At 40.0% G+C, this 16,012-nt stretch overlaps 1 protein-coding gene across 6 annotated transcripts in view; it reads left to right on the plus strand.

Annotated features, from left to right (window-relative positions):
* The window catches only part of TPP2 (tripeptidyl peptidase 2), a 71,191-nt gene that overhangs the window by 28,550 nt on the left and 26,629 nt on the right, over positions 1–16,012 (plus strand). For all 6 annotated transcript variants that reach the window (XM_040624343.1, XM_040624357.1, XM_040624351.1 and 3 more), the window contains 9 exons: positions 2,226–2,353; positions 4,426–4,525; positions 7,877–8,025; positions 9,661–9,776; positions 10,313–10,481; positions 11,180–11,337; positions 11,636–11,712; positions 13,545–13,651; positions 15,311–15,465. In XM_040624343.1, the coding sequence (XP_040480277.1) occupies positions 2,226–2,353; positions 4,426–4,525; positions 7,877–8,025; positions 9,661–9,776; positions 10,313–10,481; positions 11,180–11,337; positions 11,636–11,712; positions 13,545–13,651; positions 15,311–15,465 (1,159 nt within the window). The remainder of the gene's footprint in view (positions 1–2,225; positions 2,354–4,425; positions 4,526–7,876; positions 8,026–9,660; positions 9,777–10,312; positions 10,482–11,179; positions 11,338–11,635; positions 11,713–13,544; positions 13,652–15,310; positions 15,466–16,012) is intronic.

Genomic DNA, 16,012 nt, shown 5'->3' on the forward strand with positions numbered 1-16,012 from the left:
ATAAGTGTGTATCTCATGGACCCCTGGCCCTCGTTCCCATGGTCCTGTCTGTGATGTCGTGATTCGCTCTTAGCCAGGAAGACTCGCTGCCCCATCCTGCATTACAGTTCCTTGTTACAAGCAGGGTGAACTCTTCCAGGTGTACTGACCTGACAGAATGCTAGACTTGCTGCAACCTGCTCATCTCTTCAGTGATCCCACCCGACCTACTGAACTTATTATTAGCTGGACATGCACACTCACGTCGCACTTTAAGTTCGTGAGCAGGAATCTCAGATGATCATTCAGCATTGCCTTCGATCATCTGCATTTACTCTTTCACTCCTGCATGGCCATTTATACCTTCTTATCTCCTCCAAGACCTTCAGCGACCTTTCCTTTCTTCCCTCAGCTGATGTTCTCACCTCTTCCTTTCCCAGAGAAGATAAAAGCCCTCAGAGGGGGCTTCTGACCTTCCTGCAACCTACTCTGACCCCACCTTCTCTGTCTTCCTTTCTTGTGTAATAAATGAAGCGCTTGGCAGGGGGTCTGGGTGGCTCAGTTGGTTAAGCATCCGACTCTTGGTTTCAGCTCAGGTCATGATCTCAGGGTCATGGGATGGAGCCCCGCATTGGGCTGCGTGCTCAGCACAGAGTCTGCTTGAGGTTCCCTGCCTCTTTCTTTCCCTCCCCCTCTACCCACCTCCGCATCCCTACTCCCCATCCTGAGCTCACACACGCGTATGCACACACACTCTCTCTCCAGTAAATAAATGGATAAAATCTTTAAAAATTAAAAAAAATTTTAAAAATAAATGAAGTGCTCCAGGGTTAAAAGTCACTCAAGTACTGGCTCTCTGGTTCCCATTTCCTCTCCTTAAAAACTGCTCCCAGGCAGACAAATCTCCTCCTTTCACACTGCTTTCCCTCACTTTTCCCACAGAGCTTGGTTGTTGGTATAGTCACCGTTTCCGAAGCTTGTTGGTGCATTCTGATGTGTGTCACACGACTCCCTGCCTTTTTGTGATGTGGTGTCTTCCTGTTGCTAAATTCAGTGACTCAGCCTTGAACTAATGTTACCTCACCTTTTTTTTCTTCATAATAATAACTTTGAAATGACTTCATTTAGAATGTTTACTTACTTAGTGATCACCTTTCCCCCATTCCCACCAGGCCACCCATATCTACCTGTCACCCAGCTTCCGAAGCTCTTTCATAAAGCCCTGCCAAAATGAAAATTTTACCAAGCCAGACCCTATAGTTCGAGTTTTCAAATAACTCAGTTTTCTCAGATAACCAGTACTGTTTCTTGTGACACATCACTTTCCTGCCCTTGTGACAATCACCCTGTCATCCTCACTCATTTCTTCCGTGAACGTAATCTTGCCCTCTTCTCTTGCTTCAGTACCTTTTTTACCTAAGTGTATTTCTTTCTCTCTTCCTTTGACGTTCCTCCTTTTAAGGTCGTCTTTCCCTGATATTCTTCCCTTCAAACTTCAGGGTTGTGGCATTCTTGGCTGTATGCCTTTTTTCTATTGACTACATTTTCTCAATGGTCTAACTTCATCCCCTTTATTTAATACCACTACATTTCTTGTTTGCCATCAAGTTCTAACCAGACTCTGTATTTTAAATCTTCCTCTGCAGTTCTTCCTGTTGCCTTAGTTCCCCTTCACCTTTGCCACTAATCATAAATACGTGTCCCGAATCCCCTGTGGAGTCATTTCTACATACGTTATATTGAGGGGAGGGTGGAAGTCAAACTACCTGTTGCCCCGCTGTCTCATCAATCCCTGCTATTATTTCAGTATTTGCTTTTGATCCTTTATCGTTTATTTTCCCTACATCTAGTCCATGTTGAATCTAGCTAACATTCTTCCCACATTTACCTTGGTCTCATGACTCCTTCCTTACACTAAAACCCGGCTGAGGTTGTATCACTTGGCTTGGCTGTGTCCTAGGCCACCAATGGTAGATGTGCCAAAATTTACTCAACCACACGTTCGAATAGTATGTTGGTGTTATACACACTGGGATAAGGCCAAGCATTTATAGTGTGCGGATGTCTCCTGCTTCTAATGCACACCTCTTACTTGTAGCCACTGTTTCAGTTCTGCTACTTAGAACCCATATTTTAGTTTGGTTTTTATGAAAACCATATCTGAAAATCTCTTCACAGTATAATAATACATGTTTTGAAAAATGGAACTGTTTTCTACATCCAAAGAAATTCTCTCTGTCTTTCAGGAGAATTTGTGAAGTAATCAGTGAGGCAGTGTGGAAGCATAACATCATTTACGTCTCAAGTGCTGGGAATAACGGTCCGTGCCTTTCGACAGTCGGCTGCCCGGGTGGGACAACATCCAGTGTCATAGGTTAGTTTCCTGCTTTAGAGGTAGGCTTGTTTAAAAATAAGCGAACAAAAAACTCAATGAATCTGATGTTAATCGTGTCTCTACTGTATGCAAGTTCCTGTGAGCCATGAGTGTGTACCCTCAGGAACGCAAAGTCTGTTGGAGAGCTGCTGACCTGGGGACTGGAGGAAGTGGTGTAAGGCAGGGACAGGGACAGTCTGGGTTTGCAGAAGTGCAGCTACTTCTGATTCAGGAATCCAGGGGAGGCTTTCTGAAAGAAGCGTGGCAGTGAGGATTTCGATAGGTAGGAATGAGTGAGGAAAGAGTTTTCCAGGCTAAGTGAACAATGTAAACACAGATACTTGCTTCACTCTTTATTTATAGTATATGACTGATTGTTTATAGTATAGTTTCCTCCTTTAATTTCTCTTGGGACATGCAGAGAGAAGCAGATATCAAGAAAGGGAATTTATTAATGAGAAGAAAAGCAGTTGAAACACATTCTATGAACATGGCTTCTCTTCTGCTGTTGGGGCTGTCGGGTGTGATGCAGTGTTGTCTGTTTCACTGCACTCGATCGGGAAGATGCCCGTCAACAAGAGTTAAGGGAAATCAAAATGAGTTGCATACATAATATGAAAATGATAAAATTAGTTGTAGTTGCCAACTTGTGCGAAAACACCCACAAAACGTAACACTCACCCCTGTTTTTTTTTTTTAATACAAGGCATGAATGAGGAGGGTAATGAACTGAGAGAACAAATAGATGGTAATCGATGCCTAGAATTTTTTCCCTTATTTTTAAACTTGAGAACAGTATAAGGCTAATACCTCTTAACATTTTTAATTGGATGCATGACAACAAACACTGTTTGGTCCCAAATTTTCTGGTGTATACATCAGTAACTGCTTGAATGTGTACATATTATAGTTATTATTAAAGGCATACAGATACTGTAGATGTTACAGATACATAATAACATTTGGATATCCATATTTAGAAACTGGTCCTTTAAAAAATTTATTTAAATAACAGTGATCTTAGCTTATAGGGTATACTTTTATTTATAGCTTCTTAATCTCAAGCGAGGTGTAGCTTGCTTTATATAATTTACTTCTTGCTGAAGTAATTCTGTTAAATCGTGTGTTGAGACAACAGTGCCTACCAGTGATCTGTCCCTTGTATTTCAGTTCTCTAGATATTTTAAATACACAAATTAAAGTGAAACAGAACATAGAACCGAAAGGTACCTAAAGATCAAAATCCACCCCTCTGTCACAAGTACTCAGTATTTTGGCATTTTCTTATCCCCAGACATTCACTGAAAAATTTAAACTACCTTTTACAAAGTGATTACAATTTTATGTGGCAGCACTGTTAACTTAAATCCACTTAACTCACATATTTTATCCAGTCTTCTACTCTGCGTGTGTGTATGTTGTAAAGAATTAGGAGCTGGCCGACCTGGATTCTAAGTCCTTTCTCCGCCAGTCACTGTGCATTTAGTACATTTTTTCAGCCCTTTCTAGGCCCTGTTTCCAGATTTCGAGAGTGAAGAAACTGAGTTTGATCCCTGTAAGTCTATGAATTTAGAGCCTTTTTGACTAATCTGCCTTTAAATATTTATGTGGAAGACTGCAGCATGTTAAATGTCTTTGCTGTTTGCTCGTTTTTACAGCCTTTTGGAGAAGAGGGATACTGCCATCTTTATAGGTAGAATTTTAGATACAGTGGTCATTTAAAAATGAAGGCAAATTAATTCCCATATTTTCCTAAAGTTATACTTTATAGTTTAAAAGACATTTCTCTTTTTCTTCTACACACATAGTTTTAGGTGTATTTTTATATTTAATCGACATGATAATCCTGGTAGATAGTTTTATATTCAAAACCAAAGCACACCTAGTTTAATGTCTGGTACATAGGAAACTTTCCTTGCTTATTAAATTTTCTTTCTTTCCATTTGTGAACAAGGACTGTGGTACAGGGTGATTGAGTGATTTACCTACGGTCACACAGCCGAGTGAACAGTGGATTTAGAATTAAAATCTAATTTTATGTCCTTTTGGTCATGATGAAATTCATCCCACAGGTGTTGGTGCATATGTTTCTCCCGATATGATGGTTGCTGAGTATTCTCTGAGAGAGAAATTACCAGCAAATCAGTACACGTGGTCTTCGAGAGGCCCCAGGTAGGTTGAGAGTACTACACAGGTCTATTACAACTATTTTCTTAAATAAACTACGTGGTGGGAGGGGCGCCTGGGTGGCTCAGTCGTTAAGCGTCTGCCTTCGGCTCAGGGCCTGATCCCAGAGTTCTGGGATCAAGCCCCACATCAGGCTCCTCCACTAGGAGCCTGCTTCTTCCTCTCCCACTCCTCCTGCTTGTGTTCCCTCTCTTGCTGGCTGTCTCTCTCTCCGTTAAATAAATAAATAAATAAAATCTTAAAAAAAAAACAAAAAACAAACTATGTGGTGGGGAGGGACAGAGTTTTGGTTACTTTACCAGGTACTTTTTTGTTTTACTTTTTCAACATTTTCATTTTGAGGAACAATCTCATTTCAGAGAAACATAATTAAAGGAATAAATTACAGATATTTTATTGTTGGATGATGACATAACTGTTCTGAGTATAAGATTAGAAAAATTGGGGACACCTGGGTGGCCCGGTTGTTTGAGTGTCTGCCTTTGGCTCAGGTCATGATCCCAGGACCCTGGGATTGAGCCCCGCATCGGGCTCCCTGCTTGGCGGGGAGTCTGCTTCTCCCTCTCCCTGCCACTCCGCCTGCTTGTGCTTGCTCTCTCTCTCTCTGTCAAATAAACAAGCAAAATCTTAAAAATAAATAAATAAAGATTAGAAAAATTGGTTGGAATCAGGTCAAATGTGGTAATGCCAGATTTAATCCTCTGAGTTCCAGATACCGTCCTAACTCTTGCCTAGATAATTTCTTCTTCTTTTTTTTTTAAAGATTTTATTTATTTATTTATTTGATAGAGAGAGACAGCCAGCAAGAGAGGGAACACAAGCAGGGGGAGTGGGAGAGGAAGAAGCGGGCTCCCAGCAGAGGAGCCTGATGTGGGGCTCGATCCTAGAACGCCGGGATCACGCCCTGAGCCGAAGGCAGATGCTTAATGACTGCGCCACCCAGGCACCCACTTTCCTAGATAATTTCTTCTTAAAAAATAAACTTATTTCAGTAGTTTGCTATAACTGTTATTAAAAGCACTCAGGCTATGGATCTCTGTGTGGATCATCAAACCTTGCCTGTATCATCACCATATACTGCCCACATCAGCTCGACTAATTGGCCTAAAACTCCACATCTGAGTAAGAGTGGCCAGGATTCAGAGTCAAAGTTGGCAAAGGTTTACATGTTTTATATTCAGTTAATTAAAGTATTAATTATTAAACTTATTGATTCTCTTCTAAAATTGATTTTGAAATATTTTATCTACAGTCAGTATAAGCACAAAGTTATCAGAGAATGTTTAAACCAGTCTTTGTTAGTCTTATTTGCCCATAGAACATTTAAAGAATTATTTCAAGAAAAATGAGTTCATGATTTATGGGGGAGGCTTGGATTAAGGAAATACTGGTTCACAAACCAGTTGTTCTAGGAATTGAGAGAATTTGTTCATTTTTACTATAAACGTGGAATATTATTGCAAATACATGGTTTAGTAGGTTTAATTATTAGGGTATAAAACATTGACTAGTGATCACTGAATGGAACATATTCTCTATTATTTGAAAAATCCTCTTTATCAAGAAAGACTGTCAGACATACAGAATTCTTAAAGACAGATTACCAAATACTGTCTACATAAGCATGTTTTGAATTTTTATTACATACTGCATCTTAGAAGAAAAACATCACAAGCTTTTTTAAGGAAATTTACATAATGTTTCTGTAAAGTTTTTAAATAAGGAATATGAAAGGTACATGTAAAGAAAATTTTACTTTATATATTTTTTATTATTTTTTAAGTAGGCTCCATGCCCAACATGGGACTTGGACTGGGCCAGCTGGGCACCCCAAAATTTTATTTTTTTAATAAAAATTTTTTTTACATATCATGAAACCCTTTTTAGAGCACTTATTAAATGCCCTATGATTAATCACTTTAACAGAGTAGTGTAAAAAGAATAGAGAACAACAGGAGGTAGTCAGTTAGAATTTATAACTCTTCCAGTTACAAGATACCACATGCTCATTTTGAACGTTGGTGGTCAGTATAGACGGTGCAAAGAAGAAAGTAAAAACTACCCTAAATCTCATTGTCTGTGATGTGTTTGGATGACATTTTGGTGCACATTCTTTTAGTCATTTCTCCTGTGCATAAATGGGAGATCACACTATTCTGTCACCTTTATAATCTTTTGTCACTTGATAATACCGTATGAAAATCTTTACAGGTCAACACGTCGTTATCTAACAGTGTTTATTTTAAGATAATCACTAAACGGGGTGCCACCAACCCTTTTGGGGAACTTTCAGCCATTCTTCCAGGGAGGACAAGTTAGTGTGTGTCATGTTATTCCTTTACTTGGGGCGGAGGGCAGAGCTTGTGTTTGGTGGCTACATGGTGATGAGCTGTGTGGACGTTATCTCATTAGCCCTATGGATGGAGTCAGGAGCCCTCAACCAGGGGGCCTTGTGGACTCGAGCCGTCCAGTATGACAGCCGTGAGTCACGTGAGGTTAGTCTGAATTGAGATGTGCCCTAAGTGTGAAATGTACGTCAGATATTTAAGACTAGTACAAAAAAGAATATAAACTAACTCATTTTTTCCTACTGGTTACATATTAAAATTGTATTAAAATTGTATTTTGGATATGTTGGGTTAAATAAAATACATTATTAAAAGAAATTTGACCAGTTTCTCATTAGCTTTTCTTAAATGCAGCTTTTGGAAAGTTTTAAATGCCCTCTGGGGGCGCCTGGGTGGCTCGGTCAGTTAAGCGGCTGCCTTGGGTTTAGGTCATGATCTCAGGGTCCTGGGATGGAGCCTCACGTTGGGCTCCGAGTTCAGGCAGGAGTCTGCTTGTTCCTCTGCCCATCCCCCCCCCCCCCCCCCCCGCGCTGAACATGCACACACACAAGTATATGCTCGCTCTCTCAAATAATCTTTAAAAAATAAATAAATGCCCTCCGTGTCCCACATATTTCTATTGGACAATGCTGTGTTAAACTTTAGGCAATGGCAAAGCTTCTACTTACTGCAGACAAGAAAAAAGTATATTCATCAAGGATCTGAGCAATGACATTTATTTTCCCTCCAGAAATATACCTGATTACCTTTTGCACATAATCCCAGATACACACAGACATACTTACAAGATTTTGTCCACTTTTAAGGAAGATAATTGCTACATAACGGGGAGATAGCTGTGCTGGGTATTTTTTTCCAACTGATTCCAGTTCTGCAAATTATCCATGGTATTGTACTCTAATCTATTTGACCAGTGGCCTTTTTATGAATGCCCATTGTTTATCCAGCTCTCACCATCGTAAGCAAACTTTAATGGCTTTTCATTCAGTGCTGATGGGGCCCTTGGAGTAAGTATCAGTGCGCCGGGAGGAGCCATTGCTTCTGTTCCTAACTGGACATTGAGAGGAACTCAGCTGATGAATGGGACATCCATGTCTTCTCCCAATGCATGTGGAGGCATCGCCCTGATACTTTCAGGTAAGGACACTGCTTAGTGCTCTTCTTGGTCTGACTTACTACTGTTTCTAAATTCCAGGAAACAGATGGTGAATTTTCAGTTTATAGCATAATACAAAGGCAGTAGCCATAAAAAATAATTGAATAAATTTCTCTTTACCTTATTTCAGACAGATATTTGTGTATTCTGAAGTTCTTATGGTGAGAAAATGTGTGGAATTGGTCATGTCCTGGCTCAAAGTAGAGTTTAAGATGAAGAATAATTGTGTAATAATAAGGATTCGAATGTGTATTCATTCATTCAACAAATATACTTAACTTGCTGTTAATGACTATCAAGCATTGTTTTGGCTCAAAAGTACCTGCCCATGTGGAATTTATCATAGCTGTGGGAGACAGACTGTAAATAGAATTCAAAATTAGTTTACATTACATGATAAAAGGTAGTGAATATTGCCGTGGGGATTACTAGAGTGGGAAGGGCGGTAGGAGTTTCTGCAGTGGTGTGCTGGAGGCTCACGGTATTGATGAGGTGGCATTGGCACTGACTGGGACTCAGTTACCGTCACCAGGTTGTCACAGAGATTCCACCTCAGGAGTGTTCCTTTGATGAGGTCCCAGGACTCTCTGCCTTCATTTCCAGCTCTCTTCAGCCTCACCAAATCTCAGAGTTGCCCCATGCCTCCCGTCCTTGTACAGCTTAGGTAGGCTCTCTGCCTAGAATTCTTGTGTACCATTTTTTGGCCTTGCAGACTTCTGTGCGTTCTGGTAAGATTCAACTCTTATTCCTTCCCCTGATAGAGCGTCACCTTCTTTTGGATTTTCACTGACAAAATTGGCTACTCTCTCGATTCACTCTTAAAGCAGCATACTTTCACGTTTGTTTTGTTCATTTCTTACAATATCATAAGTGCACACACGTTTGATGAACTCTGGAGTGGACAAGAATGTGGTATTACTCATCTTTTATCTCTAACAAGTGTTCAACACAAAGTTGACAAATTGGTGGCTTCCATATCCTTCCCACAGAATAGTCATTCTCAGCTTGGCTACTCCCGGCATCATCCAGGAAGCTTTTAATCAGTAGTAGTTACCTGGGATCCAGTCTCAAAGATGCTGAATTAATTGAGCTGTGGTCAGGGCTTGGCTCTTCTTTGCTGGTTTAAGTTCCCTTGGTGTCTGTAACATAGCCAGGTTGGTTAGTATCATCGGCGACCATATCACTTGACCAGCAGTGTTTTAAGATTTTATTTTTAAGTGCTCTCCACACCCAACGTGGGGCATAAACTTATAACCCCAAGATCAAGAGTCACATGTTCTACCATCTGAGCCAGCCAGGTGCCCCTTTGACCAGCGCTGTTTTAAAGAAAATGTCATTCGAATGCCTTCAGGGATCTGCCTCACACATTTGCATCACCTTTGCAGAGTGGGCACTAATGCCGTTGCACAGTGGGCACGCAGCGATCCTTACGTGATGCCAGCAGTTTGAATCAGACTGTTGTGGTTTAATTTTTTCAGAAAGCTTAAGAAATGAGTGTTGAAACATAAGACATTAAAGCCAGAGAATGTACATGTTATCTCTACTGGTGAGGGGAAGAAGGTTTCAAGTAGCAAACTCTCTAATACTCCTTTCTTGCTTTTATTTTTAAATTTCAGGTCTGAAAGCTAATAACGTTAATTACACGGTTCATTCAGTCAGAAGAGCTCTAGAAAACACTGCAGTAAAGGCTGACAATATAGAAGTATTTGCCCAAGGACATGGTATTATTCAGGTAGTGTTGTTTGTATGAAAAATGGGTTAATCATCAAGATATGGTCTTAGCTATTACTGGATAATATTTCCTGTTATAACAGTGATTGAATTTATCTAATTCTACATTATATGATCATGATAGTTTCTGAACTGGTAAGCAAAGAGGATATGAAATCAGATTTTGTAGTTAAGACAAATTTGTTTCAGTAAGAGAGACTTACAGTAAACCTATGACATAGAGGGTAGAAATTCAAAGTGACAATTTCGAGAGCAAAACCTGTGAATCTAATGGTGTAGGGAGGAGTTCCTGACTTTGGTCACTTGGGACTAGCGGTGCGAATCTAGAGAGTGGAGCTGGAGGTGAGTGGTCAGACTGGTATCCTGTCTGAAAAGGTAGAATTGCCCTCTTATTTGGGGTTACCATGAAGTTTAGAGAGGCGAATATAGAAACTAGCTTTTCGCCTGTACTTTTTTATGACTGAAATCAAATTGGTAACTTAAAATGTTTTCTTGACCCAACCATTGATATTTTACTGTTTGTATTCTTTTATTTAGGTTGATAAAGCCTATGACTACCTCGTTCAGAATACATCATTTGCTAATAAATTAGGTTTCACTGTTACTGTTGGAAATAACCGTGGCATCTACCTCCGAGACCCTGTTCAGGTGGCTGCACCTTCAGATCATGGTGTTGGCATTGAGCCTGTATTTCCAGAAAATACTGGTAAGAAATAAATGGACAGTGAACCGAAGTGCTCACATTTATGGTTTGAATGAATACCGTTGTATGAGAGAAATGCCATTTGGGTTAATGTTCTAAAGAGAAAACATGAGTTGACAATATTATTATTTTAAATCATACATAGTTTGAGGGGGATGTGATAGCAAGCAGGGATCCCAGTAACATGGCAGCTCAGTTAGCATGATAACCACTGAGGAAAACAGTAGCCTGGGCCTTCAGTGACCCAGGGTTTTATCGAAGTATGGATAGTAAAACATCCAGTTCCTTTTCTTTACCACTCTCACTACTTGGGCGTAAGAGAGAGTTTCGGTTGGAGAATGGGAACTAGAACTAGCCAGGAGAACCTCAGCACAAGGAGGTGTAAATAGACTGTGTACTTGGCATCTTCCTTTCAATCAGGTGCTGTTATCTGCATGCAGTAATGACAGCTACTCACGAAAACGCCGTATGTTAAGGTTACAGCCATGTTGGATAAAAGTGTGAATGGATCACAAGTGCCCTAAGATATGGGGAGGATTCTGTGACTGCTCTATTTAAGCTGTGTTTTGGAAACCCATGCCCTAGTGCATTTTATAGCTGATTAAACTCATCTGCTAGATTTTATGAGAAGGTAGAACTTTTTAAAATGGAAGAAAAGGAAAAAAGTACTAACCTTTAATTTTTGGTCTTTTTCATGTTAGAAAATGCTGAAAAAATATCCCTTCAGCTTCATTTAGCTTTAACTTCAAATTCATCTTGGGTTCAGTGTCCCAGCCATTTGGAACTCATGAATCAATGTAGACACATAAACATACGTGTGGATCCCAGGGGCTTACGAGAAGGCTTACATTATACAGAGGTATTGGCGCATCTTCACTGCTACTTCTAAATACGCTTGAGGGTGTGTGAAAGTACGCTGTGCGGCAGTCTGTTCCCCGTTGGTCTGAGCTGGTCAAGCGTGGGTTATGCATGCATTTGTTTAGGCTTTTTGCTGTTGATCATGTGACCCAGCATCAGAAAAATGGCATCAACTTGTGTTTAAGACCTTTACCTTTTAATATTAGAGTAACTTACTCTGTAAATAGATTTCACTTTTTCACTTTTTTCTTTTTCTCTTGTAAAAATTTATGGATACTGAAACTTACTCTTTTTTCCAGGTATGTGGCTATGATATAGCATCTCCTAATGCAGGTCCTCTCTTCAGAGTTCCGATCACTGCAGTTATAGCAACCAAGTAAGTAACGAGTTACCAACAGCTTACTGTTACGTGGAATTTTTTAATGGCTATTTATGGAAATAGTGTGAGCTTTTAAAGGATGGATAGACCAGAATCAGGTAACTGGGCTTTAGTTCTGCCTCTTACTCACAAAGCTCAAGGTGGCACATGGTCTTTCTATTGCCTGTTGACTGAGAATCCCCGGTGGCATCTCCGTGCCCTGTGCCTGTGCCGAGACTCCGCTGGGATGGACAGTGCCCCCTAACTGCTGGACCCGTCTGCAGTATTGGACAGTATTACTTCGTCCTTCCTTCATTCCCCGCCCCCTGCACCGTCGTACCGCCTGTCCGTGGGATTACTGTTTTCTCTGGTTCTTCCCCCTTCTCCTGTCATTCTTTCCAGACTCTCCCTTCCTATCTTGTCTCTCACCCCAGAACCGAGGAACTCTGCTCTGTCATACTGCTTCCTGCTTAAGCTATAGCGCTGGCACTCCCCAGGATCGTGCTCTCTAAAAGAGCAAACAGCGGTCCTTGAGAGCCAGCATTTCCTGTCACCCTGTCCTCCAGACGGCACGTTTGCACTCACTCACTGGTGCCGGCATTTAGGCTTCCTCAGACTGGCTCATTCCTAGTCCTCCCCGCTGAAGGGAGTCCCTTCTTGCTCCTTCATGGCACTTTGTACGTGCCTGTGGTACAGACTGTAGCCAAGATGTCTGTTTTGGTTTGCCCCATTTGAGTGTGAGCCTGCTGAAGACCCAGGGACTGTGTCCTACAGGTTCCTCTGCGGAGCCCGTTATACAGCATCTTCAGAACAAACCAAACTGTTTTGAAGGACGAAGATTGAGTTGTGAATTCTGGAGACAACGGAGAGTTCTCAGTTAACAATTCGTACTGAGTTAGTTACCTGGTAAATAATAAATATGCAGCAGGTCTCAGCCCATAAGAAACATAGGATGAAATTCAGGAAATAAAAGGTGACACACACACGAAGAAATTGCGGAACACTTAAATTCTCAGACAGATTTTCCCTGAAGTCCAGTAGGAAATCAGACAGGATGATGTATAAGACTCAGGAATCGGCTGAGACATCATCTCCTTTAGGAGTTTTTCCACGAACCAAGTACCTTTTATGTCTTTTCCACTAACACTTCCTGTCCACCCAGAGCATATTCTGTTAAATGTTTCTGATGGTTTTTCTGTCCGTGTGATTGGCCAGGGCAAAGAAAAATGTTGTATTCAGTGTTGTATTTGTAGCTCTTAACAACAGTGCCTCATATATATACTAGACGCTCATTAAATGTTTGTCATACTGACTAGAATTTGTCCTTTGCATATTCTTTAGGTTTCTGTAGTGGAAAATCACACATTTGACCTTTATGTGTCATTGGTTTCTTACAAAAATGCTATGAAAATAGTTTTCTTCTTTCCTGTGTCGCAATGGCATGGGGTATTTGGAGCTATATAAGGGGTTTAATACCAGTCTCAGAGCTATAAGACAGTATCAGTGACACAAAACATTACCTTTGATTTTAGTATTTAGGACTCATGATACAGTTCAGATTCTAATAATAGGGAAATCCTGTGAATGAGGGAGCTGTATATGTATGTCTTATAGACAGATTGTAACATAGACAAGAAAAAAGAAAAATCATCTACACTGCGCTGTCCAGAACTTACTACCGCTGACATATTGCAAAAATGAGATAATGTTGTGCACGCTGTTTTGTAACCAACTTTTAAATCCCTGATTTGTATCTGATGAACTGTTAAAATCTAGAGTACCAATGGGCTTATAATGTAAAGGCTTTTTGGGTGACAGCATTACATTTAGCCATTTATGTTTATTTTCAGAGTAAACGAATCATCACATTATGATCTAGCCTTGACAGACGTACATTTTAAACCTGGTCAAATTCGAAGGCATTTTATTGAGGTTCCTGAAGGTGCAACATGGGCTGGTAAGTAACATTTGAGTCTGTCCTGACCACTTATCTTTATGTACCTTCTATCTCTGCTAGGATTATGACCACAGACAGTTTATTTATCTCTACTCTGTGCTTTTGCCCTAACAGTACTACATCGGACACCCTAGATTTGCTCTTAGGTTTGAAATATTGTTAAGATCTCATACTGTTGGCACTGGTTCGTACATCAAATCATCCAGGCTATCTTAAGGTGTTTAACTAGTCAAGATTTTAACTTAGTTTAGAATAATACCTTATCCGTTAATGATTAGAGTCAGAGTTGTATTGTTGAACTCTGGGCTACCGAATTTATATAGGGCCCCGTGGAGTTGTTGAACAGTGAGCTCTGATAAAATGTACACTAAGAATACTAAAGGAAAATCTATGGTAATTAATATTGAATTTTATATCTTTTCAACAGCAAATGCCAGTAATTATAATGCTCTAATTATGATTTATCTTGGTTGGTATTGAAAATAATTAGGTTTTTTTTAATAGAAATTTATTGAATGATCCAGAATAGAAGTAGCTCAGAGCACTCAGCAATCTTAGATTAGAAGTGTGCTGGGGGTGGGGGTGGGGGGGAAATGGGAAGGTGGTGGTCAGAGTGTACAGACTTTCACTTATAAGGTGAATAAGTTTGAGGAATCTGATGTCCAGCATGGTGACTATAGTTAACTATTGTGCATTATGTACTTGAAATTTGCTAAAAGTCAGATCTGAAATAGTCTTACCACCAAAAAAATTGGTATAAGTATGTAAAGTGACGGATGTGTTAACTGACCTTATTATGATAATCATTTTACAATATATATGTATATATCAAATCCTCACAGTGTACACCTTAAATTTACGCAATGTTACTTGTCAATTGTGTATCAATAAAATGGGGGAGATAAAGAACGCAAAAAAAAAAAAATGTACTACAGATGTGTCCTATTTCAAATAATTAGAAATATTGTCCTAACACTAGATTTTTTATTCTTAGCAATTGATTAGGTTCACAGAGCTCTGCGCCCACTTGACCTTGTGAACCAGAGACGTAAGCCTTGCTTTAAGTTCCCTGTATTAGAGTGGGTGTGCATTAGATAAGATGCTGATTTTGCTTCACAGTGATTTTGGTTTTGCCTCCAGCTCGGCCTCAGGATAATGCTGAGGATGTGTAGTTGATGGTCATACTTTCTGGAAGTAGACAGGAGGGAGAGACTAGGAAGTTACCAATGAAGTTGAATAAATAGACACTAATGGAATTTAGGCATGATAACGAATAGAAATTTCTAAAATTAAAATCCTCTTTATCAGGAATTGGTTGGTTTTCAGCTAAAAGCAAGTTTCCTCATAGCAGCAGAGGGGCAAAGGGTTTTGAAAATAACCTGATGAGGATAACTGTGTCCATCCATGGACAGCTTGCTGTCCCGTGGTGTTTGCAGCATAGCGGTTGTTAATTTTCATACTGATTTGTTTATTTTCTTACCCTTTCATCTTGATTAATATTCTGTTGATTCTTTGTTTTTAAGGAAATATGCAGATTTCCTTTGAATATATCATTTTATTCTTGAGGCGTTGTTTTCTAAAAAGTTGGTATTAAAACAATCATATGTCTGTTTTAAATCCTATCAGTTTAAAACCTTGCTTCTTCCCCTCTCATTTTAGAAGTTACCGTGTGTTCGTGTTCTTCTGAGGTGTCGGCCAAGTTTGTTCTGCATGCAGTACAGCTCGTGAAGCAAAGAGCATATCGAAGTCATGAATTCTATAAGTTTTGTTCCCTTCCAGAAAAAGGAACACTGACTGAAGCTTTTCCTGTCTTAGTAAGTTTTAATTACCCGTTTGAAATCCCAACAATGATTACTTTTTTTATTTTTGGTATGGGCTAAGACTAAGTAATTGAATTTGATTTCATAGTTTGTATTCAGACTGTTTCGGGGCTGAATATTTTATCAACACTGAATAAACAAAGTAGGAAGGCGGGTAGTCTCAGTGGGACACATGAGACCAAGATGGAGGTAAATATTAATCATTTGAACTCTTCAGTAAATGTAGTCAAAGGAAAATGCTGGTCTGCTAGATTCTGGCAGCTTGTACCATGGAGCTTGATTGGGACTGTTTCTTCATCATGCAGGAGATTATTTCCTCATTTAAGACTTTTCTACTTGTTATTTTATTAATGCCCAGCTGTTAAGACTACAGGAGGCCATTTTGCTGTCTAGGTGAAGCCGCTACTGCTTCCCACCAGAAGGACCTCTGTGTGGCAGGTCCCCACCCTTCCCTGGGCTGTGGTTCTTCCTCCATAGAAGCGGAGTGTGCTCATGTTCTTTCTTAAGCCTATTGCTTCATGTGTTCACGTGGTGATAGCAT

This window comes from Ursus maritimus, unplaced genomic scaffold, assembly GCF_017311325.1.
Source record: "Ursus maritimus isolate PB19 unplaced genomic scaffold, ASM1731132v1 scaffold_10, whole genome shotgun sequence".
Lineage (NCBI taxonomy): Eukaryota > Metazoa > Chordata > Mammalia > Carnivora > Ursidae > Ursus > Ursus maritimus.